Source organism: Mixophyes fleayi, chromosome 1, assembly GCF_038048845.1.
Source record: "Mixophyes fleayi isolate aMixFle1 chromosome 1, aMixFle1.hap1, whole genome shotgun sequence".
NCBI lineage: Eukaryota > Metazoa > Chordata > Amphibia > Anura > Limnodynastidae > Mixophyes > Mixophyes fleayi.
In genome coordinates, this window is record NC_134402.1 from 16213976 (window position 1) to 16241971 (window position 27996).

The 27996-nt window shown below is 43.8% G+C and overlaps 1 protein-coding gene across 1 annotated transcript in view; it reads left to right on the forward strand.

Annotated features, from left to right (window-relative positions):
- Positions 1-27996, forward strand: part of ATRN (attractin) — a 119044-nt gene that overhangs the window by 38775 nt on the left and 52273 nt on the right. The window contains exons 10-24 of the mRNA XM_075189814.1: positions 723-877; positions 3209-3293; positions 5725-5945; positions 7483-7607; positions 7692-7830; positions 9826-10001; positions 10082-10301; positions 10636-10821; positions 11783-12019; positions 12766-12903; positions 14779-14872; positions 15533-15585; positions 16728-16822; positions 20495-20573; positions 21925-22082. Coding sequence (XP_075045915.1) covers positions 723-877; positions 3209-3293; positions 5725-5945; positions 7483-7607; positions 7692-7830; positions 9826-10001; positions 10082-10301; positions 10636-10821; positions 11783-12019; positions 12766-12903; positions 14779-14872; positions 15533-15585; positions 16728-16822; positions 20495-20573; positions 21925-22082 — 2161 coding nt within the window. The remainder of the gene's footprint in view (positions 1-722; positions 878-3208; positions 3294-5724; positions 5946-7482; positions 7608-7691; positions 7831-9825; positions 10002-10081; positions 10302-10635; positions 10822-11782; positions 12020-12765; positions 12904-14778; positions 14873-15532; positions 15586-16727; positions 16823-20494; positions 20574-21924; positions 22083-27996) is intronic.

Genomic DNA, 27996 nt, shown 5'->3' on the forward strand with positions numbered 1-27996 from the left:
TAACGATAAAGAATTATATAAACGTTACATTTAAAGTACAATTTCCAGCTTATGCAGATAACAAATTGAAGCCAAAACACAAACACTATACTGCACTGGTAGGGAAGTGTAAATCGTGTAAATATATATAGTTGAAAGATTTTAATTAGATCATTCTTTAGAGAGATTATTTTATATTATCCATCTGCTTTAATAGACTCTGGTTGTATAGATATTGTGTTATCAAGTATATTACAAATGTAGTTTAGAAGTTTTACCATGTAGTAATCTGTCCAAACAAGGTGTAAAACTTTTATTAATGTATCAATGTTAATTGCTTATTAATTAGATTGTTAGGTATCGGTATTAATAATATGTAGACATTCTTGCTCATGTAACCCTTAGTAGATATAGCCATGGCTTATGACAGTTCAGGGGCACCTGTATACAGTGTAAGGATCTTGAACCAACATGTTAAGCGCGAGCTGAAGATTAAACGTGCCCCCAGGGATTGTGGGTATGTGCTTGTTACTGCAGCAGTTGTGTTCTCACGGTTCCACTCTCGCGGTGCAATTTGGTTTGCTCGTTTGAGTGACGTCTTCTGATTCATGGTTATTGCTATTTACATGAGATCCCGGAGATGCTCTTCAGCTATATCAGAGAGGGGTTACTGTGTGGTTTACAACTGAAATACCTTTCACTGTGCACAAATCTTTCATCTACTTCATATTCCTATAAACCAGGAAAATCCTAAAAGACAGCCGGTTCTTCCGCTACCTCCACACCGCGGTGATTATAAGCGGCACCATGCTGGTGTTCGGGGGAAACACCCACAACGACACGTCCATGAGCCACGGTGCCAAGTGTTTCTCTAAAGACTTCATGGCTTATGACATCGGTGAGTACAAACAAACGTATGGTGCCCGGCATTGTCTGACATGTTGCTGTGTTTGGGAGAGTTTTACTTCCCCAAGAGAGAGATCCTTCTGTGAATGGGGTGTTTCTAAAACCTTGTAGTGAATCAAATCATTCTCTGGTGTCCGTAGAGCTCCATGCTTTTACTGTGCCCCCAGACGTCTTCATTAGAGAGCGCTGAATGTTCTTCAGTCCCTGTAGACACATCTGAAAAATCAATGATTAATAGCAGAAGTGTGCCTGGTGATTTTGATCATTTCCATGGCCCCCCTTTCATCCTAAACTGAAGTCAGTGCAGATATTTATATCGTAGGCTGTCTGACATTGTGCATTGAATATACCGACATGGGCAGCGCGGTTGCTCAGTGGTTAGCATTTCTGCCTGACAGCGCTGGGGTTATAGTTCAGTTCCCGTCCATGACCTTATCTGTGTGGAGTTTGTATATTCTCCCTGTGATTGCGTGGGTTTCCTCCGGGTGCTCCGGTTTCCTCCCACACTCCAAAAACATACTGGTAGGTTAATTGGCTGCTGTCAAAATTGACCCTAGTCTGTGTGTGTATATTAAGGAATTTAGACTGTAAGCCTCAATGGGGCAGGGACTGATGTGAATGAGTTCTCTGTACAGCGCTGCGGAATTAGTGGCGCTATATAAATAGATGATGATGATGATGATGATAGGACCCACTCATTTAGACTCACGTAATGTAAATGTAATCCCTCGTTTTGTTAATTCTTCTCTACATTCATTTTACCTCAAACCCTGATCACTAGGATTTTAAAGTGCTGCTTTCTGATCCAGCGCTAGTAGCAGCAGGAATTACGTGTTATGTATGTGGGATACTTGTCCAGCTCAGATATTCTTTGGCCGGTTTTTGCTTTCGCTGTCTACACAGTTTTTTTTTTTTATTGTCTGTTAATTACTAAAGTCCTAAACCTGTGGGACTACAGTTGGCTGAGATTCCCCCAACCTAAACAATTGCAGTTTTAATAAGTTTAACTTGCTGCGCTTTGCTAATTAAAAAGCTTATTAAAACCTACCTAAAATGATTTACAATTATTGGGTAGAATCTAATGTAATACATTCACACGGATGGAGGTAATTCAGCCTCAATACCCGCCACAGTGTGAGTTATAATATCACTGCTCAGTTCTTTTACACTCTGTGGGGAGACTGTAATCATTATTATTAGTTACAGAATCCAGATTAATTCTCTGCTCTCCTGTTAGGCTTTAAGAATGTTTTCCTGCATTATTAATACAATTATTTTTCTTTATTAGTCCTGGGAAATATCTTACATTTGTGATCTAGCAATTCTGACAATGACGTAACTCATTACTATATAATACGGCATATTAACATAGCAACAGGTACCACCTTAAAAACCAAAATATGATATACCTGTTATATAGCATATTGTACCCAGCACTGGCCAGAAAGTGGCATCCAGACCCCTCTGTACACAATGCCAGCCGCCAATCTCCATAACATGCTCAACTTCTTTCTTGTGTTCAGTTATTTCCTACTCCCTTTGCCACAATAGCCAGGACCTCGGGACTATCCTCCAGCGACCACTTAGAGTGCGCTACTCCATTGGCTGAGTTAAGGCCTCCAGATGTCCCTGGGTTGGTGCGTCAGTAAGAGGACACACTTAGATAGATATCCCAATCATTTTCAGTAATCACATACAATTCTGTACTAGCATTAGAATTATATTGGACCTCTACACTTGAAGGGTACACAGCTTCCAGAGGAAAGACTTTACTGCTACCTGAATAATGTAGATGCACTCCCCACTTCTAGACTCTCTTCGTCCTACTATCGGCTGAGGCAGTGACTTAGGCTGGTGTCACTCTGCTTTTGGCGGGTCCACAACCGTGAAAACAATTGTGGACTTGTACTGAATAAACTCGCACTTGGATTGGTAGTTTCTGTTGGCAGACCAGCAGGTGCTGTAATCCCTGGCTAGTCTTCTCTCTACCAGCCACCCCTTGTTCATGGTGAGGATTCTAGTACAGTATTACCCTCCTGGGTATGGGTGTGTTTACGCTTTTACTGTTCTCGGCCAATATTAGATCACCCCTTATCCCGCCTTTCCAGTGTGAGTCTGCAAAAAGGGAAAACCAGTAACTATATACTAAGCTGTCTCTGCAGGTTATGATTTAATCACAGATTTATGGGAGTATTGCTGTCGGTAATTTTTTTTATTTTTTATTTATTTCACTTGAAGTATTTGATGCTGTTTGATGCTATGCCAGCTAAAGCCAGACGCTTTGCTTTTATATAACGTCAGTCTCTTCTTGTCCCTTGTTTAGCCTGTGACAACTGGAATATTCTACCTTCTCCCTCGTTGCACCACGACATTAACCGCTTCGGTCACACCGCAGTTCTGAGAAATGGGTAAGACAGAAATAAATGCCTTTTCTTCACCTGACGTCTTTCATCATTTTGTTTAAACATTGACCAGGGTGCGGTAAACTGAGTAATGCAGTGAACTCTCATGCTAATTAGCCCGTGTTCTTTCTAAATATATCATTCCCTTTAATCATACATCCTTATAGTTGTGTTGCAGCACTGTGAGCAAGTTATGTTGCAGTGGCCGACCTTTATTGTTTATATGGAGGGTAACTGCAGCTTCTTATATATGACAGGAAAACTCACCTAACAGAATGGAACGTTAAGTGAGTTGGGAGCTTATGGGAGCAGAATGACTGATTAATGATTGTGGAGAAGATCATTACATAAAAATAAACACATTGCATCTGAATATACTTTGCCCCTAAAGTCACTATATGGTTTAGACCATGGTTGTCCAACCCGGCCCAGCATGCCTGTAAATGTGGCCCAGCAGGAGTTTTGGTTGTGGCAAGGGGGCAAAGCTGGAAAAAAAAATCCTTACCTTGCGGTCACGTCAGCTGGCGCTCCGGCTCCCTCCCTGGTCTCCTCCTCCGTGTGATGCTCGCAGTGAATGTCGGGGGTGACGTCATCACACCCGACATCCATTGCGTTGCGCAGCACAGAGGAGTCACCCGCGTGAACTATCAGCAGCAGTGAAAGATTATCCAGTATCTTATTGTTACTTTGAATTTGGACTTTCTGCACCATGCAGTTATGAACTAGCTGTGTTCTCTGTATGTATCTAATATAAATATTAAGAGATAATTGTATTTTTAATATTTTTAACCATTTTAAATGTGCAGTGCTGAGTAGGGTGAAAATATCACCCACTGTTACCCTCATCGGAGGCTGCTCCATGAGCCATTTTTCCCGCCACCCTATCTTTAAATCTCTGTAGATTTCTATTAGTCCTCCTGATGCTACCTATATAGGTGACCATTTCACACTGGTCAATATAAAAAATGATTCATGGGTGCAGAAACAGAGGAAAAAAAAGTTTTTGGCATTTAATTCCCCGAACCCCACTAAGGGGCAGATGCAGGTAAGTTAAATTGTAGCTGGTAATGGGACTCCTGCTTTAATCATGATTCTGCAATAAGTTTCCTAACTCTTACTAACTTAATTTCCAAGTAAGTTTAATATGTTAACTATGTTTTCTATGGTTTTTTGGATGATCAGCTATCGTTAGTGTTAGTGTATTTTATGTGTGGCCCAAACCAACTTGTCGTCTTCCAATGTGGCCCAGGGAAGCTAAAAGGTTGGACACCCCTGGTTTAGACCTTGTTAGGTTGTGTTAATTACACAAACATTATATATAATATTGATGAAGAAGACTATATGCTCTGAGATATAGTAAATGCTCTCTACATTGTAGAATTAATCAGGAGGGAAGCAGCACACAATCAGTGAGAACATTGTGATTGTGACTGAATGAAATTTGGGGGCTTAAAGTTTCACTGAAGTATTAAAGATCCCTGTTTGAATATATCCCTCTGTAAAGAACCAGCACTGATATAAAATAAGGCCTTACATTTCTTGGTTGGAATAGAAATCAGTTTATTTGTAAATATATTGGATAACAAGTCACCGCAGGAAAGATGGGTCACCCTCATTAGCTGAATAAATAAATATATCTAAATGAGAACTAATAATTTAATAGATAAAATAGATACAATTATCTATTTTATCTATTAGATGCTTGGTTCTCTTGGCGCACCTAATCTTTTAGCTATTGTTCCATGTTTACAAGGGGTGACGCACTTGGTTGGGTTTGCGACAAGAAACTAATTTTTCTTGGGTTTACAACGCTCGGGATGTGAATTAGTTTTTCCTCTAAATGAGACCTTACTGCTTTGTTAATATTGATTTTAGCATTTCACTTTTCCAAGTGGATGGGTTGGATGTATACAACATTTTTATTTAATCTAGTAAAATGTGGGATATATATTGAATGGGCAACCCAAGAGTGGCTGCTCTCTTTGCAGTAATTGTCAGACCCTTAGTGATGTATGGGAGCCTGGCTCAGGCCATACCAATTGACGTCTAATAGACGATGGGTCTTAGTCTGTTTACTCTGAAATTGATCTGGCATTAAATACAATTTGGAGGCCAGTTCATGTATCTTTTGCTTTTGAAGTTTTATTTTTACAATACCCCTAAATACCTCCTAAATTTATACATACAAACTTTATGGAGCCTTATGGCTCAGCCCTATTGTTTCCTATTACAGTCTTCCAGCGTGTGAGTAAATGCAGCTCTTGTGGGACTGGATAGGTGTCTGTCCATCTAGTATCTCCGAGTATGAATGTGCCCATCTATGATTGGAGCACCATGGTAGCCTCTTGTGTCCATTATACCAGTGTTGATGATATCTTGTCGTATTCCAGCATAAATAAAGCCCATTTTGCAATTAAACCTTTTTCTTTCATTTCAGCACAATGTTTGTGTTTGGTGGGTTCAACAGTCTCCTGCTCAGCGACATCATCACGTTCACCTCAAAGAGCTGTGAGGCTTTTACAAGCAGCGGCTCGTGTCTGGAGGCGGGACCCGGAATTCGATGTTTCTGGGACAGCGGTGCCGCTCAGTGCTTGTCGTGGGAACAAGCCACTCCGGAGCAACAGAAGGAGAGCAACGTCTCATGTCCCGTCATCCAGTGTACGATCCCTCTGCACACTCCTTGTCTGTTCTTTGTCCTCCGTTATCTTCAGCTTGTTCCTCTACGTTGCCCATGTTCTGGGGGGGCCACGTTCTGGGGGGGGCCACGTTCTGAATCCCATTTCGGCTCGGGAAAAGTCATGAAATGTTATAGTAGAGCTAAACCTGAAAAAAAGATCTCTGCCAGAGAAGATATGCTGCTTTGCCTTACAGAAAAAGTCATTCAGATGTTACTGCACGCTGCCATGTTTTTCACAAAGTCGGTCCCACTTCCTGAGTCATTGCCAGGTTAACTGAATACACCTGTTCGCTACTCTTTAATTTTAATAACCCTTTAATAATCACATTCTTTTCCTGTTTACATAGCACACAATCTATGACTTACACTTTATACCTCCTCATAGAGCTGATGCTAAGTATTGCTGTAAGTCTGTGCTGTTTTCTGGGTCTGTCCTGAAGTTACCCCTGATCGTGGAACAGAGGGATTAGCCGTTCTCTTGGCCTCACCTGTAGAAGACCATATTGGACACATTGAGTTACTCAGAGTTCAGACCAAATTGCTGTTTTATAGGGGCCCATTGTTCTTGGTCTACTGTTGAGTCTGTAAGCTTTAAATGTCTATAACTTTCCATCCATTAGACCAAGCCTGGTCAACAGTGGCCCTTGATATGGTGGGAAACTACAATTCCCAGCATGCTTTGCTAACAGATGGCCAACAAATGGCTGACAAGGCATGCTGGGACTTGTAGTTTCACAACACCTGGAGAACCACAGTTGGCCAGGCCTGCTTTAGACCTTGCAAGTCACATTATGGCAATTCTTGTACATTATGGCAATTCTTGTAGCACTGGGTGATGCTTACTTGTGCAGTAAAACAGGGGACTCCTGGGGGAGAGCCAATATGTGTGCGTGTATATGTATGTAATATATATATATATATATATATATATATATATATGGGAAATGCAGTGCATTTTTATTGTTATTACGGTAAAAATTACGCTCAGTTTTGCTTGCACCTTTATGGGGTGTGAGCAAAAATGAGCATTATTTCTGTTAAACAAAAAAATCCGCTCTAGCGGGTGTTCGTGGTAGGCATCTCGCGCAGATTTTTTTAGACTTTAATTCACCCCGTGGTGTAGATCATCGGTTAGGTACATTTTAAACATTTTGTTCTCTCCGGCCTTTTATGGTAAAGTTGTCAAGTAAGACTTAGACATACAACTCTGTTTTACTAGGACCCCTGTAGTTATTCTTCCCTACTGCAGACAGGCTCCGTCTGTTCTTTAGTGATTGGGCAACTGCGCTCAAATCATTTTGAAAATGCAGAGGGGTTAGGGGAGGAATTATACAAAAAAAAATAAATAAATATTGCATAGCGTTATCCTTCTAATTTTTTATGATCTTGTCCTGTTAATGTGCACACTCGCTGCGCCTGCTATATTCACCTTGTTATTCCAGCGCTGCGGTTTCTTTGCGTGACTGCATGGAAATAGTAATCCGTGTGTTGTAACATCATCTGTCTATTCTGCCATAGATGCTGACAGCGAGAATAAGTGCGATCAATACACCGACTGCTTCAGCTGCACTGTCAACTCCAACGGCTGCCGGTGGTGTAACGACCTGTGTATTTCCCTGAACACGAACTGCACGGGGAGCCAGGTCAGTGCTTACTGTAGAAGGCGAAGGTGTCTCTTATCTCCATGGTAACCTTTGTCACATAACTAACGGGTGTTCTGTTGGCAGGGGGCGATCACTTTGTACGAGCTGTGTCCCAAAAATAACTACGGCTTCTACTGTAACAAGAAGACTAGTTGTAAGAGTTGTGCCGTGGATCAGAACTGCCAGTGGGAGCCCCGGAATCAGGAGTGTATTGGACTGCCAGGTAATCTGCCCTCTTCTTTCTCTATTGACTGTCCAAAGCCATGCAATCAATGCTGTACAACCCAGTCCTTGTCACGTTCATTCTAAAGCGGACATAATACTTAGGACTGAATAGCGATTATTACTTTACTTTTGTTCCTCTTAAAGCTGCACTACCTGCCAGGGAAATATTTTCCTAATGTGCCTCGTCCCCTTAGCACGACCCCCAGGGGCTGCCATGTACAGACATTTTCCTGGGGCTCGGTTGGTTCTGTAATATAAAAATGACAAATTAGTTTTGATAACCAACTTTTATGGTAGCTGGGGTAGAGTGGTGACATTGATATGCTGTTATCTCCCAATGGCGGGTTGTGATCGGTCCTCCTGCACACAAGCTCCTTCACCTCTTGTTTTCTGCCAGGACTGTGAGAGTAAATCAGGAGACCTTCGAAAAATGTCTGTAGATAATCTGAATGTTTATGTCCTAATAGCTGCATGTCAACTGCATAATGTCCGCAATAGAATTACATTGTTACCCACTGTCACTGTTGTGAGGATGTATGGTGTCGATGGTTATATAACATGTGTAGTTTATTTGGTTTACATCCACTGACGATGATTATAGAGGTTCCAGGCAGGAGTTTGCCACTTGAAATTTTCTTCACTAAATCTAAATCTTTTCTCCCCCTTCTACATCCCCTCCCTGCTGGTAACTCCGAATTTTACGTCAGCCAACTTCTTCGCTGCTGATACGGCATCCATACAGCCTCATGGCTGCAGGGTGCCGGAGTAATGGACGGAGAAGGCAGCAGGATGGTAGACAGTCAGCAGGAATGGGCAGTCTGTACACCAGGGGGTGTCTGTGAAGGAAGCCTGTCTGTTTCTCTACATGGATCAGTGGTTCAGTTCCTGGATGAGAGGCATCATAGATTAGGGATATAGTATTGATCCTCCACCCACATTTCCGTTCACAACTGGCCTTCCTGGAGACCTAGTAAGATGTAGGGTTCTACAGGAAGTTATTTGGACGGTAAATTAGGGATGGTCATCCCAGTGCCGGCAGACCAGCAGGGAATTCTGTTCTGTTCGAACCTCTTCTTAGTCCTGAAGCTAGACTTATCCTTTTGGGCTGATTTGCCTCCAGACCCTGAACACCCAGGCTCGAGTGGACAAGTTCTGGATGGAAACTCTGAATAATGTCATATCCAGCAGAGAATGGGACAAGTTAATGGAATTCATGGGCGTCAAGGATTCTTTTTGCATGTTCTGATCGGCGAATGCCGTTATTGCCTTCTCAGGTTCGCAGCCTAGTCTCACCATTTCTAGTTTCAGGCTCTGACTTTCGGTCTGACAACAGTTGGTGGTCAAGACAACCATGGAGGTCATGTCTGTTCTGGGAGCCAGAGGGTTGACAATAATTCTTTACCTGGAGGATGTCTTTAAGGCTCGAGACTCCGTCTTAATACTTCATGTTCATATGCGAGAAATGGACAGTTACATCCAACTCATTGTTAACTTAATAATTTGAACATTTAAACACGGGCAACGCTATGTACATCAGCTCATCTCCTATAGCCCCTATGTTCTATAAAAAGTTTTATGTTTTTGAGGATCGATGTTTCTCGCTCTCTCTTCATTCCTTTCCTCTATTCTCTCCTGTGGGACTTGTATTACTTTCAGGGGGGGATATAGGAGGAGGTGAAATTTCAGACTTAGTGAAGAAAATGTAAAGCGTCAAACTCCTGGCAGGACCCTCTATACCCATCTTCTGTGTTCACACAACGGATTTGTAAAAAAAATAAATCACATTTTTCAACTATCCGTTCTGTGCACATTTTTGAGGATATAATCTGGTTACACTACTGCAAGTTCCGTTAATATTAATTTTCCTTCTGTAGTACGGAGCACAAGCGGTGGGCACTTGTCCGTAGGCAGTTCATAGGAAGTGGGCACAGGTATCTCTGCTCTTTAATTGTACAAAGCAGTGATGTTCTTTTCCAATTCCAACTATCCCCAGAAAATATCTGTGGAGCAAACTGGCAACTAGTGGACAGTTCATGCCTGAAAATCTTTAACACTAAAGAGAATTATGACAACGCCAAGCTGACCTGTCGCAGCCAGAACGCCATGCTGGCCTCGCTGACCACCCAGAAGAAAGTGGACTTTGTGGTGAAGCAGCTGCAGAACATGCAGGTAATAGAGAGGTGACACCGTGATGACCTGTGTTCAGAATTATCAGTGCATTTCTTAACCCAGAACCCTTTGTCTTACAGCCAAAGACTGATCTCTTCCCCTGGGTCGGACTCAGAAAAATCAATGTCTCTTACTGGTGCTGGGAGGACATGTCACCTTTTACTAACACCACCCTGCAGTGGCAGCCCGGGGAGCCTAGCGATGCCGGATTCTGCGGATATCTGGCCGAGCCGTCCACCGTGGGCCTGAAAGCTGCAACATGCATCCACCTAATAAATGGCAGTGTGTGTGAAAGACCAGGTTGGTATTGTTAGTGGTGTTCAGGACTTCTGATGTTAGCACGTTGGAGATAGGTCCCGTAAGGCCACAGGCGGGGGTAAGATTAGTTGATTCACTCACAAGGGTGTGTCCTGTGTTGTCATAGAAAAATAACTGCCATGCTATATTTGTAGTTTTAGCTTTTTGTCCTGGATAAGTGTTGGTGACGGGAGCAGAGCAATAGGCTATAAATATTTCTTATTTTTGTTATTAAATGTAAAAATTGTGCCTTTAGTTTTTTCTACACAATGTGTTATCTATAAAGCTATTTGCGCTGCCTGATATTAACGATTGTCTAATCTCTTCCGACTTGTAGCCAATCAGAGTGCAAAGCAGTGCCGCATCCCCTGTGCCTCTAGGACGCAGTGCTCGGAGTGCACCAGCGCCAGCTCCGAGTGCATGTGGTGTAGTAACATGAAGCAGTGCGTGGACTCCAACGCATACGTGGCCTCTTTCCCTTACGGACAGTGTATGGAGTGGTACACAATGAGCAACTGCCCACGTACGTATGTTTACTGTGGCACCAATAGATGACACAGCCGTGACCACTTAATGCTGTAGTGCGTAGAGTATGGGCTATCCTGGTGGGAGCGGAGGGGACCTCGTTATTGAGTACAGAATGATTCCCCTGATTTTTTTTAAAAGAAAAATGAAGCTACGTAGGTGGGAGATATACAATTGAGGATTCCTTAAGTTGCCCTGACATACTCATCTGCAATACATAGCTATATATGTAAATACAGTACATGGTGGGGGCAGGCACGTATGGTGGGGGGGCCCCGCGGGGGCAGGCACGTATGGTGGGGGGGCCCCGCGGGGGCAGGCACGTATGGTGGGGGGGCCCCGCGGGGGCAGGCACGTATGGTGGGGGGGCCCCGCGGGGGCAGGCACGTATGGTGGCCGCCCCGCGGGGGCAGGCACGTATGGTGGCCCCGCGGGGGCAGGCACGTATGGTGGGGGGGGGGGCCGCGGGGGCAGGCACGTATGGTGGGGGGGGGGGCCGCGGGGGCAGGCACGTATGCTGGGGGGGGCCCCGCGGGGGCAGGCACGTATGGTTGGGAGGCCCCGCGGGGGCAGGCACGTATGGTGGGGGGGGCCCCGCGGGGGCAGGCACATATGGTGGGGGGCCCCGTGGGGGCAGGCACGTATGGTGGGGGGGCCTGTGGGGGCAGGCATTGTTGTGAGTCCTGTGGTGATGAGTTACTGGAGCTCTCTCGCCCACATATTATATGAGGAAGGTATATTTGACCACCTACTGGGCAGGTGATTGAAGGCACCCACTTATACACCAAGCACCCACCCAGGATTTGTGCCATTTAGTTGGAAAGTTATCATTTCCACTCTCCTTATACAGAATCTTCAGCTTGTGCTCAGAAACTCGTGGAACAAGATAGGTGGTCCTCTCGTATTGGGATATTGGATGCAGCTGCTAATTACTTCCTGTGTTTCTCTTATGTCTGCAGCTGAGAACTGCTCCGGATACCGTACCTGTGCCAAGTGCCTGGAGCAGCCTGGATGTGGTTGGTGCACAGACCCCAGTAACACGGGGAAGGGACAGTGCATGGAGGCCTCTTACCGAGGGCCGATGAAACTGCCCAGTGCACCAGCGCCAGCGAAGAGCAGCAACTCCGAGCCGGTCCTGGACGTCAGCATGTGCCCAGAAGAGAACCATTATAACTGGTCATTTATCATGTGTCCAGGTACAGTAACTCCTTACCGTGTTACCTGTGCATGCTGCTGGGTAAATAAATCACTGACCCTGGGATCATTTAAAACCAAAAAATTAAATTTATGGGACACACTGTGCTGGATTTGCTTATTTTCTGCCCTCAGAAGGGTGCAGGGGGGGTGAGATCTGATCTGCCGTAAAGGGACTGATCATGCTGCAATTACATTCTTGTTATAGTATCTACCCCTAAAGTTTTCATTACCAGTCATTTCTATAGCAGCATGACAGCGCTTTACGGCGGATGTGTAGGCAGGTCGTTGGGAACATAGATTGTAAGCTGTGTGCCCTACATGGACACACACTAGGGTCCCTTTGTGTCAGCAGCCAATTAATTCTAGCTATGGTTTGGTCCCCATACATATTAAACTCTTAGTTTTCTGCACCTAAAGTTTGAATCTAGATCTCCCTCAGTGCTCGGGGAGGGGGAGGGGAGAGTCCTCTGGGGCTATCAGACCGCACTTAGGAAATCCCCACTAAAACAGGAGATCCCTGATTTACACATTAAGAGGCAGGAAGGAAACATTGGGTTTGTGAATAATTGTGACAGTGAGTAAGAACACGTAGGGATTCCATTGTAGATTGTTGCTGAACACACAGGTCAGATGCAGATGTCTGCAGTCCATGGAAACCCGGCTCTATCTTCAGCAGATTTTGAATATACGTTATTTCTTCTTTTGCGGGTTGTTGTATAACATCAACCGGTTGTTGCGTTTGCAGCCTGCCAGTGTAACGGCCACAGCAAGTGTATCAATGAAAGTGTGTGCGAGAAGTGTGAGAACCTGACAACCGGCAAGAACTGCGACACCTGTATCTCTGGCTTCTACGGGGACCCGACCAACGGGGGATCGTGCCAGCGTACGTACTGCTACTGACACTTTGTATCCTGTGCGGTCTGTTTTACGGACACTTGTATCCTGCGTCTTGTGCTGTATATGTATCATTTCTACCTATAACCGTATTATACTGATTATTATGCTCCTCATTATCGCCAGTATCCAGGGTGAGAACTATAACACCTGTATCAGGCGTCCTCTGCTTTACTATATAAAGAGCAAAATAATGTTCCTAATGGTGCACTCTGTCTCTATAAATATCACTGTTTGACCTAATTCATCCAAAATATTTTGCAAAGAATGGACCAGCGTCGGTACTGCAGGGAATAGTCCATGTCCCTGACTTGCCAAAGGAAAAAACACAGTGCCGAGGATGGCCAAACACAGTAAAAAATAAAATAAATGCACCAATTTTATTATTACTATAAATATATTCACAGGCTTTTTACGCTGCCTGTAGTATCACGATGAGGATACAGTAATACAGTGTTTGTGGTCTTCTGTTATCCAATATATCATTCTGTTTCTCTGTGTAACGTCCCTTTAGCTAAATATCAGCTGAAAATAGGTCGGCATAAACGGACCCCCACCATGATTCACATATAACTTGATGTTCAATGAAAATCCGGTCCCTGGTTGATTATAATCGTTAACTTTGTGATATGAAATAAGTCTCCCTTCAAATCAAATAAACAAGCAAAAAGCACAAGATTGTATAGACTTGAAATAAACCTATATATAATATATATCAATTGGTTTTCTTCCATATATGTAACATGCAGTATTGTGTTAAGTTCATTATTCAAAAGGTTAGGGCTGAAGCCTCCTGCATGTGACACGGAGCAGTTGAAGTAAGCGATCTGGCAGGGATCTGATTCCACCGCAAGTAGCGGCAGGCGCGGGTCTCTGCTGTGACAGATGACTCGGTGTGATTAGCTTCACCGATGTGCTCACCGGTAGTCCGTCTAGATCAGGCCTGTCCAACCTGCGGCCCTCCAGATGTTGTGAAACTACAAGTCCCAGCATGCCCTTCCAGCTATTAACAGGTTGTCTACTGGCAAAGCATGCTGGGGATTGTAGTTTCACAACATCTGGAGGGCCGCAGGTTGGACAGGCCTGGTCTAGATCTTGTTCCAGCCTAGGAGCGAGCTATAGAGAGGCCCCACCGTGGTTTGCCTCTGATAGGATATACTGCAACTGGTGACAGTAGTATGGATGTCTGATCCAGCATGTGAATAGCAGTACATGAGCCCCAGCAGAATGTCATAAAGGTTTCCTGACCGGTTCCATCACCATCTAGGCAGAGGGTATGTGGATTGTATACTTCCAGCAAACAACACAAGTCCTCGGCTTTACTGTCGCTTGTATCGTCCTTTTTACTGTCTCATAGAGAAGGGTATGTACTTTACTCACACTAAGATCTCCTTGTACACTGCTACAGCAGCTGTAGGTGAATCTGTTATCTCCAGTGTCGCCTAAGGAAGATACAAACTGTGACCTATAAGACATGAAATAATGTGTTATTTGTAGGCACCTAATACTGTGTCATCACCTATTGAATTCAGTCTGACATGTGCTATATTCATAGTGTCATTGCACATGGACGCTGTTCAGTTCTGCTCGGCGGATTACAAAGGCTTCTGGGAGTTCTGCATAAACCTGTCTTCCATTAGACTTCACTGTACCATTAGTTTCCGTATGGAATTGTGTTTGATGCTATATTCTCTATCCAACCAGGTAATGGCTTTCATTGGTCTTGCTTACCCAAGGCTGACGAAAGCTAACATCTGATTGGTTACTGTTGTGTTGTGCAGCGTTTAGGTTACTGGTGGAATGTGGCATTGCAGCGCCTTGTACGTTTGTGTTGTAGTAATACCGTCGTCTTCTTTTATCACAGCTTGCAAATGTAACGGACACGCTTCTATGTGCAACACCAACAGCGGCAAGTGTTTCTGTACCACGAAAGGCATCAAAGGAGAAGAGTGTCAGCTGTGAGTCTAGGACTTGTTATTTTCATCCGGTGTTTGTAAAGCGCTAACATATTATGTAGAGCTGTACACTGTGGCGATCATGACGCAAACAAATTACAGACATGCTTTTAGTGGTGAGGGGGCAGTGTGTGTGCCTACAGTAAGGCAGCATAGTCTGTTAATTATAAACCTGTTTCTATACGATTCATTTATTAGGCTAAAATTACTGATCCCCTGACGTGGAGCTTTCCCCTAAGAACGCAGCATAGTCTTGCGATTCTTCAGACATTAATAGATATTGACAATCAACTATTTGTCATGGTGTTTTGGTCACTAGATGGCAGTGTTCTATTATTTTGAATCCTTTGTTGCATAGAAACTACTTTGCATTTCATTATTAATGATATGTGTCCATGTTATTTTTGGCTGTTGTCACTTAATTATAACATTGTGCAATGACCAAATTCTGATCAGGACTCCTCTTCTTATTAATATAAACAGGATTCCGGCCTAAGTGTTAGACATGTAGCTCATAGACTTTTGCTGTGTATATTCATCAGTGTACAAATATCTCTCCTCTTAATGACTGACTAGAGTGTATCAGTGTTATTAATATGCAGATCTTTATGAGACCCAAGTTCGGGCGTTCGTTGATGTTTTTCTTTCCTTATTTTATTATAGGTGTGAGGTTGAAAACCGATACCAGGGTAACCCTTTGAAAGGAACCTGCTACTGTGAGTGCAGTATATAATGATAACGTTTGTTAGCCCTTCTAGTAAGGTGTTTAGTATTTGGTACATGGAGGGGATCTCGGGCTGTTATATCCCATCTAGCGGGACATTTCTGTGTTTGTGTGCGACTGCGATTGTTACTGGATTCATTGCCCTGTGTCATTAAATCCAGACATCTAAATGCAGCTGCAGCAGTGACATCTTCAGGTTAATAGAGGGTACTGCAATCCATGGAAAAAATATACAGAGACAGAGCAAAGCAATCAGCTTAATCAGAATGTAGTGTTTTGTCTCAATGAACTGCAGTGTCCAGTGAAAATTAATTTGACACAACAAAAAGACAGTTGTCAGCGCTTATCCTTTACACTGCATATCTGTGTAGGGGATACCCTTGCTAGATGTAAACCCCTATACCTGGGAGGTGAGTCAGATTTTAACTGCATTTTAATGGTGTTTTAAAGCATATAAGACCGTGTAGGGCCTGCATATAATGAGGTGACCTTGACGTTGGGATGCAGGCTTAAATGCTTTGATCAAAATATGAACCAATTCCTCATGTTTTCAGCTTGCTAGACACACACAGATATGCAGTGTGAAGGATAAGCGCTGACAACTGTCTTTTTGTTTTGTATACATATATGGGCATTTATATTGCCACGCAGCTGGTATCATGTATAATATGGGATATACAGAGCGTGGGCTTGTTATTTTGCTTATGCCGTCTCTTCAATATCTCTTAGATTTTTATGCCTTCCCTCATTGCCCAGTGTATAATATTATCTGTGTGTATTTTGCTGTCCTTGAATGAATTGGTTGGTACAACATTTACCTTTAACAAACCCGTTCCACTTACTCATAAAGCTTCTGTATGAATGTAACTCCCTCTTGGGAGATTAATATTGATTTTTAGTTTGTAAGCAGACAAGTTCTACAGCCAGTTTAATAGATAGTGAGGGACATCGTAACTGTGTAGAAAATATATTGTTACCTATAACAGCCAGGTCAGCTTTATTTTTCTAAGTAGCCATAGAGTAATGACTGGTTGCTATGGACAACACAACCTTATCCTCAGTTACCTGTAGAACGTCCCTCGTGTGTGTGTTCTTATGCAAGTCTGTCTTAATATGAAATGTTCTCCTGTACAGACACTCTGCTGATAGACTACCAGTTCACCTTCAGCCTGTCCCAAGAAGACGACCGATACTACACAGCTATCAACTTCGTGGCCACTCCTGAAGAGGTGAGAGCGTTACAGGTGTTCACGGTGGCTCAGAAGTTAACACTTCTGTCTCACAGCGCTGGGGTCACGAGTTCGATTCCTAAACAGGGCCTTATCTGTGTGGAGTTTGCATATTTGCCTGTCTGTTCCAAATAAATCTTGTGTGAACCGTTCGTGCCAGAACAACCAATAGATTTGCCACTTTTAAAGCCTCAGACGATGAGTTATATTTTTGGAGTGAATACTGATAACTGCTTTTAGCTGGTGTATTCTTCTCCATTGTGTTAGTGGTTTATTCATAGTTCTTTCACTCCCTGTAACTGCTAATTGTTCACTACTGAAGCCGTATCTAATTCTAGCTGCTGGGAGTTTATTTGTGCTGAATATAATTGGCATGGATGGCTTCATACCGCTGTCTGCTGTGTAGGATGTGTGAGTCTGGGGTACAGGGAGCGTATACAGGGTGATGTGCTCCACTCTCTGTACTCCCAGCAGGTGACTGCGCAGAGCAGCAGAATTATATTAATTTATGGAACTAAAGCAGCAATTAGTGCTATACACCCTCTGAAAGTAACTAAAGAGACCTCCGCATAGCCGTACAGTGACTAGCAGCCCGTCGGTGAGTCAGGCCAATCTGTTATCTGTAGTGATCGCTTATACTCGCATCCAAAGAGTGCATGACCCGCTCCTGGAAGATATGGTGCCCTCATGTAATGGGCTATTAATGAGGTAAAGCATGTACCAGGTATAGGGCCAGTGTCCTGGATTAGCAGTGGTCAGCATCATGCGGTGCTTGGCATGGTCGGCATCATGCGGTGCTTGGCATGGTCGGCATCATGCGGTGCTTGGCATGGTCGGCATCATGCGTTGCTTGGCATGGTCGGCATCATGCGGTGCTTGGCATGGTCGGCATCATGCGGTGCTTGGCATGGTCGGCATCATGCGGCGCTTGGCATGGTCGGCATCGTGCGGTGCTTGGCATGGTCAGCAGCCATAGCAACGTGAAACCGCTGATGATGCACCTCTGTTTTTACGGATTTGCTGGACACTATAGGCCGTGAAGTCTTGGGAGTCCTAAAGCTTAAAGAGCCATAAGACATCGATCCCCTTTAACAAGCAGGTCAACGAGAAGTGGGAAGAATAAAACAAATGGAACCAGTCCCTTCTACTCTTTCATTTCCCCGCGATAAATAGATTATTGGCTGTGGATACAGATGTTTGATGCCAGAGATTCCCGACTGTCAAAACCGACTACCGTGTGTGTTTCTGGATCTGCATCACTTATAAAACCTGCGGGCAAATCTCTACCACAGCTTGGGGGCGTCCGTTTCTGTCTGGGTCACTAAAGTGACAGACATTTAGTCTTCATAGCTCTTAGAGCAGTGTTTCTCAGCTCCAGTCCTCAGGACCCCCTAGCAGTACATGTTTCCCATATCTCCTTGCTGGAGCACAGGTGTAGTCATTACTGGCTGACACAGTGTAGCAGGTGGTATAATTATTTCACTTCTCACCTTTCAATCCTGCACTATTAGTGGGTCCTGAGAAACACTGTCCTAGAGGGATTCCCGAATCAGGCTCCTAAGACATTGTTTCTTACATCATGCGGTCATATACATCGGGCACCACAGCCTTCAGGGAGGTTTGGTTACACACCTCCGCTGTGATAGCTGCACGTAGGACCTCGTGCCATGTAACTGGAGTGACAAACGTTAATTCCAAGAAGTCTTTTGTAACCATATCCTCTTGGTAAGTTTGTGTTCTGCCCAGATCTGGACATAATTAATTACACCGCTGCTGGGAGTACATCTTTCTTCCAAAAAATAGGTCCATGCAGTAGGGTTTGATCTGTGCTTGTTTTTTGTGTGACAAGGCAAAGTTGGCATGTGGGTCTCTGAGGGGGGTGGGCTCTTTCTGTGCAGGTAAGTGATTGCAGTTTAAGAATTCTGATAAATCCAAATAAACATGGCTAATCCCAGACTAGATCCCTCTCTGGGTCCAGTGGGGGGGGCCCGGCTTCCACACTATCTCAGTAAATAGGAAGTCTCCGCTACTGATTCCTGGATCCATTTCTTCAAAGTATATTGGAAGCTCACCATGCCTAGGAGCAGGGATTTATAAAACTTCATCAGCTCCCATCACCCTTCAGTTTACCACCAGCTAAGACTGGCTACATGGAAGCCTAACTAATGAAAAGGCATCACTGCTCTGCCATCCCAATTGGAAATGGATTTTAAGGACAAAACTCCTTTCTTTCCAGATACAAAGCTCAGCATTTAGAAGAACTGAATTGCTGCCGTGGTGACGCATGGGAGTGAAGCATAAATGATTATCAATCGGTAATTCGGTAATGTGCACGTCACTGGGAGACTGCAAGGCAGAGGTATGACCTGTAGGTGGCGCCACATGGCAGCGTGTGAAGAAATGCTTCACCCTGTCGCACGAGATCTAAAGGCGCTGCCTGTGTTACAGCGATCACACGCTGCCACGTGGCGCCACCTACAGGTCATACCTCTGCCTTGCAGTCTCCCAGTGACGTGCACATTACCGATTGGTATGCAGATGGAATGTTTCACATGTCTCGTAAACCGATTAGTTCCTGATTATAGTCTGTGTTAATTGGATTGTGTGATGATGGATAAGGAGAAGATCACACTTGCACTGTTGCCTCCACAACAATAGAGACTCCTTGTTACAGTTAATGAATTATAACCCCATGGTTCAAAGTTGAGCTCTGAATATTGGTTCTAGTAACCGCAATGCTGGATTAAAAAATTGTCCATTAGGCTCCACCCCTTCTTATGACCTCACAAACCCAGATCAATGGGCTGCCCAAAGTAACTAATGAGAATCCCTGGACTGCTGCTTGTTCACAGTTAAATTATAGCCCAGAGTAGTGTATTTGTCTTGTAAGAGATTGGCTGGTGTCCAGTATCATTATTGGGAAGTCGGCAGCTCTTTAAAGCAAAATAAACCTCCCTAACTTATTTCCACTGTATAAAATCTGTGCAACAGAAAAGTGATCTGCACGATACATTCCCCAGCTTATCCGGCAAGTACAAGGCAATGTTTTCTTATTCTTCTATGCTTCATATTTTCCATCTCTGCCACCAGTGACCCCGGTACAGTGTTCTCTTTGTTTCTCAGTAGGAAATTGTGTGGTTTTTTTTTCACTCTCTCTTTCGTACTTGGTAATATTCCACGTGTGAAGGAAATGTGTATTCCCATTTTACATAGCCGGAAATGCGGCTACAAAGTGTGGTTTGAGCTGGAAGCCAAGTTCTGAGATATTTGGGCAGCGGTGCGGTGCCCGGTGGTGTAACGGGGAGGGGGGGGGGTGCTGAGATTCTGGAATGTAGGTAAACACTCCCTCGCTCGCCCCGTGTATCCGCTCCTTCCAAATGTTGTTTAAGTTGTGTTTGTAAATACATTCAAAGGAGGAATGATCCTATTAAACATCTGCACTTATTTTCAGCAAAGTCCCTGAACGGCAACAGTGGGGAACGAAAACAAATTGTTTCAGTCCAGTTGAACATAAAAACTACGTATTGATAGATAAGTTGCGGCTCTTCAGTACCTAGTAGGGCATGCTGGCAGTTGTAGTACCACAGCTAGCTGGAGTTTTGTGAGCGCTCGACAAAGCTGCCAATGCCCCCCGCTTCAGGTTACCTAATCTGTTTTTGTTTTTCGTTACAGCAAAATAGAGACCTGGACATGTTCATCAACGCATCGAAAAACTTCAACCTGAACATAACCTGGGCGACGAGCTTTGCAGGTAACCCGGATCTTACTCTGTGTTTAATGTCGGTGTTTGTTAGGTAATTAGTTAAAAGATGACTTGGCTAAAAAATAAGGATGTATAATGCTGTCTTTATTCTCAGTGAAGATGAAGTTTGCTTTCTAACGTGCTCCGTATGTATTAAAACGTTGTGTGACCGGTAATAGGATGCCAGCGTCTGGTTTTAATACCTGACATAAACACACGTGTATTTTCCATGACAGCCGTTCCTATAATTTGTAGCACATACCGATCATTTTCCAATCCGTCAGAGGCTGGGTAAGAATTTGTCCCCTCTATACACCGGGGATTAATTATAAGACCCCGTCATTGCTGATATTTACAGCACAGAGATCTTTTTAATCCAAAGTCTCAGCCTGGTACAAAGCAGAGATGAATGTATTCCCGGAAGCCAGGACTTTGTCAGTTCTGCATCTGTGTAATAATGATACACTAACATGTAGGCTCTCCTACTACAAGTCTCAACATCCTCTGCAAACAGCCGTAGGTTGTTGGAGACCGATATGGAGGAGGTATCTGGAGGGCACGGAAAGAGAAGGCATACTAACCACTATATATTAGTCTTTCCACATTGATATTAGTCCGCATGACAACAGGTGTTGATCAAAGTCACCCAGATCTCTTTCATGTATGGAGACATCAATGTTGACCAAACGTTCGCACTGGGTGATAAAGGATGACAGAAACATTTACCAGTGTATGATTGTCCTTAAATCACGTGGGTTTGTGAGATGACAGTAAATCATGTCTAACAAACAGCCAAGCGGGAGGAATTAACCTGTACTGGACAAGAGTTAGATGGGGGGTTTGGAGAATAGCGATTTATGATTCGTTTGTTTTGTTTATGGCAAATATTAGGAAACGAGTGTATAATAATATACCGATTGCCCCTGTTATACCTTTGTTTTAAGTGTACTTTAATTGCAGCCAGTAGTGTTTGGAATGGGGGGGGTTATTGGATGCTCATATCTGAGTATACAAAATAACAAGTCATAGATGTCTAAGTGCTGGCTGTTTGAACGAGTGTTCTGCTGCGATTCCTGGGCTGTGGATGACACTTTCTACCTCCTTCCCCGTCTCTCCGTTGCTTCCCACTGTGCGATGAATAAAAGATTATGCGACACAGTCCTCATGTGTCTTATTCGTGGGTGCTAGTCCTTTACTGTCAGACATTTAGGGGTGTAGCAAAGTACCGGCATTGTTGGGGTAACTTGCCATTTACAAAAGTCTCTTGGTAGCAGGTAAAATGTTTTTCTATGCTGATAGCGGCTGCGGTGTTTTTACGTTCTCTGTCTAATCCAGCGGTTTTGTTCCACCTTCCTTGCAGCCGGCACACAGGCGGGGGAGGAGATCCCCATCATCTCCAGGACCAATATCAAGGAGTGTAAGGACACCTTCTCCAATGAGAAGTTCGACTTCCACAATAATCCCAACATCACCGTCTTTGTTTACGTCAGTAACTTCACCTGGCCGATAAAGATACAGGTAACTGAGCCGATGGTCCTCCTGTCTGACTGCTTCTGTCCTATCTCCCACTATCTAACATTATCCATGGAAGTCCTCTCCATACTTCCAGTATGGTTACACGAAACACATGCTGGTTATCCAACTCCCCAACACACAAACCTTCACCTTGTTGCTGCAGTCCCTTGGGAAGGATTTTTTGGGGATACAGCTTGTCCACATTATCTCTCTACCTCTCTCTTTCCTGTGTACTTACATTATTTATTTTCCGTTGCTCTATGTTATGACGTTGGTGGACAGCGTTATGGTTTGTGGTATAGAATGTCCATCGTTCCCTGAGTCTTAGAGTGCTGGGGATTTGTGTGTACGTTGTTCTGCATGTACACCCCCAATAGACCTTTATAGACTTGTCAGGCAGCGTTATAAACAGTGTATATTATAGGTGGGTAGTTATTCTGCGGCCCTTACATCCAGTTCATGGTGAGCAGCAGACATCTCTGAGACCGTGGGAAATATCTAGTAATGAAGAGGGATGGACGTTCCGACACACGTACAATACAAAGGGATACAGCGTCCCTCCACATCGACACCTCTTCTCTCAGCCCCGCACAGTTTCACACACAATCTGCTAAACAAAGTACCGTCGCTCTGTTACAATCTGTTTATAGAAACATAAGTGCATACGTGTTCTAGAAGATCCTGCTTTATATTTCTTCTTAAAGGGGCATACCCGTAAATGTACTATGTGGTGGGAACTGTGTAAGATTGTAAGTATAAAAGTCGATACGCAGTTTATCACAATGAATGGAAGAATGTTAAACAACGTAGTATATTCATAGTATCTCCGCACCGGTAACGCTGCACTCAGTTACTTCTCTGTAGTAATGGTTCAGAGTGGTGCCGGGGATCTATGCTGAGGGCGGCCATCGCTCTGCAGTTTCTCTTTCCCATCTGGGCTCTAGTGGGTGTCACAGGCATTATAACCATTCTCATTTGACAAGCACTGGAAGGTAGAGGTAATAACAGCGATGTCTTTTCAGATTGGTCTCTTCTTCCACTCATCCCCTGGTGTGTTACCATTCTGTCTTCTCTCCACATCGGAGCCGTATAAATGAATTCTGTGCTTTATGCATTTCCAGAATACGCACATATCTCAAATATGACACCGCAAAAGCTTTAATTCACGCACTCATCATCTCCCGCATCGGCTATTGCAATTCCCTTCTTACTGGTCTTCCCAAAATAAGACTCTCACCCCTACCATCTATTTTGCATGCATCGGCTAGATTGATTTTTGTCTGCTTTGTCACTCTGTCAGTCACTAATTGGCTGCATGTTTTTCAAATAATCCAATATAAAATTCTTCTTCTAACATACAAGGCCGTCAACAAAATTGCACTGACATACATCTCCTCACTTGTCTCACAATATGTCCCAACTAGACACCTCCGTTCTGTACAAGATCTGCGTCTCTCTTCCACTCTCATCACATCCTCCCATTCCCAGTTACAGGACTTTTTCGGGCTGCACCCACTGTATGGAATTCCCTCCATCGCACAATAAGACTTTCCTCTAGTCTTCAAACCTTCAAGTGTTCTCTGAAAACCCACCTCTTCAGACAAGCTTATAATATTCCTCTACCACCCTCTTAATCTCCCTAGGAGATTAATACCCTAATACCACCCTCTACACAGCTAACACAAGACAACAACCCTCTGACTAACATTGCTATGTGACTGATCACACAGCCCACTAAATACCTTTGCATTCTAGCTTTACAAATATTCAATATGATGAAGCACTTATCCTTGTGTATCAAACCATTGTCCCATAGATTGTAAGCTTGTGAGCAGGGTCTTCTTATCTCTATGTATGTATGTATTACCCAGTATTGTTTTATTACTTTTTTTCCCAATTGTAAAGCGCTACGGAAACTGCTGGCGCTATAAAAATAAATGATGATGATGATTTGCTTCCAGTAGATGTATTTATGTCTTCAGGTGACTTGCTGCATTTTGCTATATATTACTATTGTGGATCAGACGTGGTTCTGGGATAGTATGGAAAATATGGAAGTGTGCGAAGTCTGCAGCAGTTTATCTGTGTTCGGGATGAGTCTGCTTATCCCCCCCCCCCACTTGGTACATTGACCTGATGACGGGCCAGTCAGATAGTCACTGTGAAGGTTGGTAGATGCAGTCAGATTGTGCCCATTATCTAATGACCGCACCAACAGCTCCCAGCCAAGCCATGAGATGCGGCAGGATCAGCCTGTGTGCGGCAGTGTAATAATTGCCTTATATTTCTGTCTAGGGAACAATGACCCCACTAAGTGCTGGGAATTGCTGATAGACCTGGGAAGGAAGCCCAGGATGTGTGTGTGACACTTCCCTTCCACAATCAGAGGGTGTCGGTATGTGTCCTGCGCAGTCCGCTCTCTGGTCTATGAATGGAGCCCTGTGTCTGAGCTCTGGGAGCGGGAGCTTCCTCTGTCCCTGTCTTTGCACCTCTATAAATATCCCTGAAGTGGTCGGAGGCGGGTTGTTGGTTTAGGATGTTTTTTTCTGCTTCCACAAATTCCTACTTCCAGCCCCTACACACAGAGTGGCCTGTGGAGCCATCAATGCGAGGTCTGTGCACACTACATACTTGTGGGATCGCAGGGATAACAGTTGGTTGTTTACGCAGGCGCTCTTGACAGATCTACTGCTATTTCCTGACCGAACATAAATAATAACACCGGTAGCAGCCAGAGCCGGCCGTGTTCATGTGTCGCACATTGTAGGCTAGCGTGCAGTCACCCTGTACAGTACATAAGGCGTACAGTGACTGAGGGTGACTAGGTGCCTGTATGCACAATACTAAACTGAAGGTATTGGCATATTACCTAATACACAATGTGGTAAGTTTTATTTCTATAAATATCAAACCTAAACAGGTACAGTTTCCTATGCAACCGTTTTCTTAAATAGCCCCCAATGCTTTATTTGTTATTCTGCTCCATTGTGTGTGATGGCATCTTGTAGTTACCAGAAAGGGCTTTTTATGTGAATCACTGTGTCCTTTGATGCTAGTTTATCTCCAGCTGTATAGTCTGTAAGGTTTGTATCTGTCATCCATATCTAAGACGCACAGAAATCTAACATTCTGTAACGGAACTCTGCCGACGTGGGCGGGGCATCAGAGCCAGCCTGATTGGCTGAGAAAGGGGGCGTTGACCATTCTCTTCCTCGCTGGAGCTTCTTCCCTATAGAAATGACTGGTCCTCATTATAACATCTTCCACAAATACGTCACCTACTAAATACTATAAAGCCTATCTGGACAATACAAGTGTTTTTTAAAAAGTGCTATATGATATGTGTTTATAGTTTGCATACAAAGTGGGGAAACAGGTTGCAATTATGTAGTCAGTAGCAACAGATCTTTGTTCCTCCGCTATAACATACAAGAATATTAGAAGTTCTGTTGCCACGAACACAGGATACTTGTATAAGCTGATCCTTCTAACCGGGTGCTCTCCTCTCGGATCACTTCCTGATTACTTAATATAAGGATATGTTGTACACTCCTACTCTCCAGTAATAACATCACTATACATGGATTATTGGGCTGTTTTTTACAGGAGCTTGCACCTACATTCATGTCCCCGTGTATTGTATCCATCTATAGATCATCTGTGTGTACTAGATGACTGAATACATTGTGGTATTGTCAATTAATGGAAAACTGAGTGCTGTCTTAGTACAGCAGATATGGCAATGCTGGGAGAGGAACCAAGTGGATGCATTAGATATACAGTCTGTGATAATTATATTAGACACCCTGCATTTCTATGTAATGCACGGTGTGACTTATGTGCCCCTCTTGCCCTACCTCTATTAGATAACCAGCTCTATTAGTCCGTATAGGGGTGGCTGCAGAAAGGAGGGGGGGGGGGGTCTGTTTTGGCAGTTCTGGTGCCTAGCTGTCACTTTCTGAGCACATTTAATTTGTTGCAAGGGCCCCGCGGAGAGGGATTTGTTCCCCAGTTTCTGCCGTCGGCAGTAGGCAGCGATAGAAAGGAAGAATAGCAGGATTGCAAATGAATTTGTTTTCAATCAGTTAAGTTTATTAGTGTAAATAATTGCTCCCAGATTTCTGCAATTACACGCAGCTTCCCAGGGCCGGCAGACTGGCATCGCTCCTGTTGGATACAAGGAAGAGGGAGGAGGGCGGCTGTGATTGGAAACAGAGCGTGTAAGTGATACTTTCAAACATGAAACAGATGCTTCCTCTCCAGCTATTCCTGCCTTATTTTTGGCAGTGATCGGTGATATTTTTTCCCCCTCTGAAGTGCTTCCTGCTCTCACAATGTGGAATTTTGGGATAGCTCCGTTCTGGATGCCTCTGAAATGAAAAGGACTTTTTATTATTGTTGTTGTTCCTCAGAAGACGGTATTTTCCCAGGAGCTACGACGTTGTGACTTCTCACTCGAGGTAACGTCTGTTGTACTTTTATCGGCGTGGAATCTGTCCCACGGAGAGAACTCAGTACATAGACTCGCTGTCTCCGTGTCCCCTTCAGGGCTCCCAGGAACCACACTTGTAGGAGTACCACTACTACTTGTTGCCACTTTAGGACTCTTTGAATCCTGTATCTGGTCTGGCAAAGTTGTTGGGTTTTTTTGTTCAGTTTGAGTAGTTTCATTATTTTGTTTTTAGTTTTGTTTTACTGTTTATAATATTTTATCTGTAGATAGTGCTTTTATAGTAGTTTTGGAAGGACTTGATCTTAATGCTGTGGAGTACACTGGGGTCCCTCGCTTTGGCTGTAATAAATACCAGAACGGCGTTGTGTAGATTTACTTACAAACTTCATGTTGGAATATTTCTGTGTTCTTTTCCAGGCTGATCTACTGGAATAATGTAACACTGAGGATTTAGCTGTGACTTTAGTAGAACCAGCTCTGCGAACGTTAGCTGGTTCCTGGCAGCCGGAGCTAGGGGGAAACTTATCCGAAGTTTGGTGGTTTCGTCCTGTGGGTCTCTGTAACTTCTCCTGTTTAATGGAGCTGTCGGGTAGTAATCTGTCGGCTCTCTGCTGTGTTTACTGTCAGATCACTCTGACAGTTGTCAGAGAACTCCAGGAATTACTGCAGAAAGTGTGGGCCGGTATAACGTTCACCCCCCCCAGAATATTATATATAAATTTAGAGGTTTATGTTTTATGTGCATACATGGTCATTTTTACTCTAGAGGCTTTTCTGGATTTGGGGGTAGAAGAAGTGATGTACAGATAGAGCGCGGTGTACTTATTGAGTGGGTTTAGAAGAGAAGTTTATACAATATGATAATACGTTTTGTCACAGTTCTGTTTGTAAGAGCTTCACGTTCCATTTTATCTGAACCTGTTGTCATTACCGAGCAGTGTGTTTAGTTAGACCCCTGGGGATAAATGTATCAAGCTGAGAGTTTTCCGGCGTGTTTGAAAAGTGGAGATGTTGCCTATAGCAACCAATCAGATTGTAGCTGTCATTTTGTAGAATGTACTAAATAAATGATAGCTGGAATCTGATTGGTTTTTCAAATCCGCCGGAAAACTGTCAGCTTGATACATTTATCCACTGGACTGGTGCTTTGTGCGAAGGAAAAACACTACAATACCGTCAGTGGTTCAGACGTAGGTTTGTTTTTTGAAAGTTGCCTGTAGTTTTTGGGTTGGTTTTTAAGTTCACTGATCCTAAAACTTAGTGTCCGTCACTAGTTTACTGTGCGATGCTCTATGTTGTCCTCCTGTCCAGCGACCAGAGAGGAGTCCAGACGTGTAGGAAGCAGACACAGAGCTCTTTATTGTAATCTTTATGGGAAACCACAAGACACCTCTGGACCTGTGTTACTGGTCTCGTTCCTGCGTCTACATCCTGGTCACCTTGGCTTTATTATCTACAACAAGT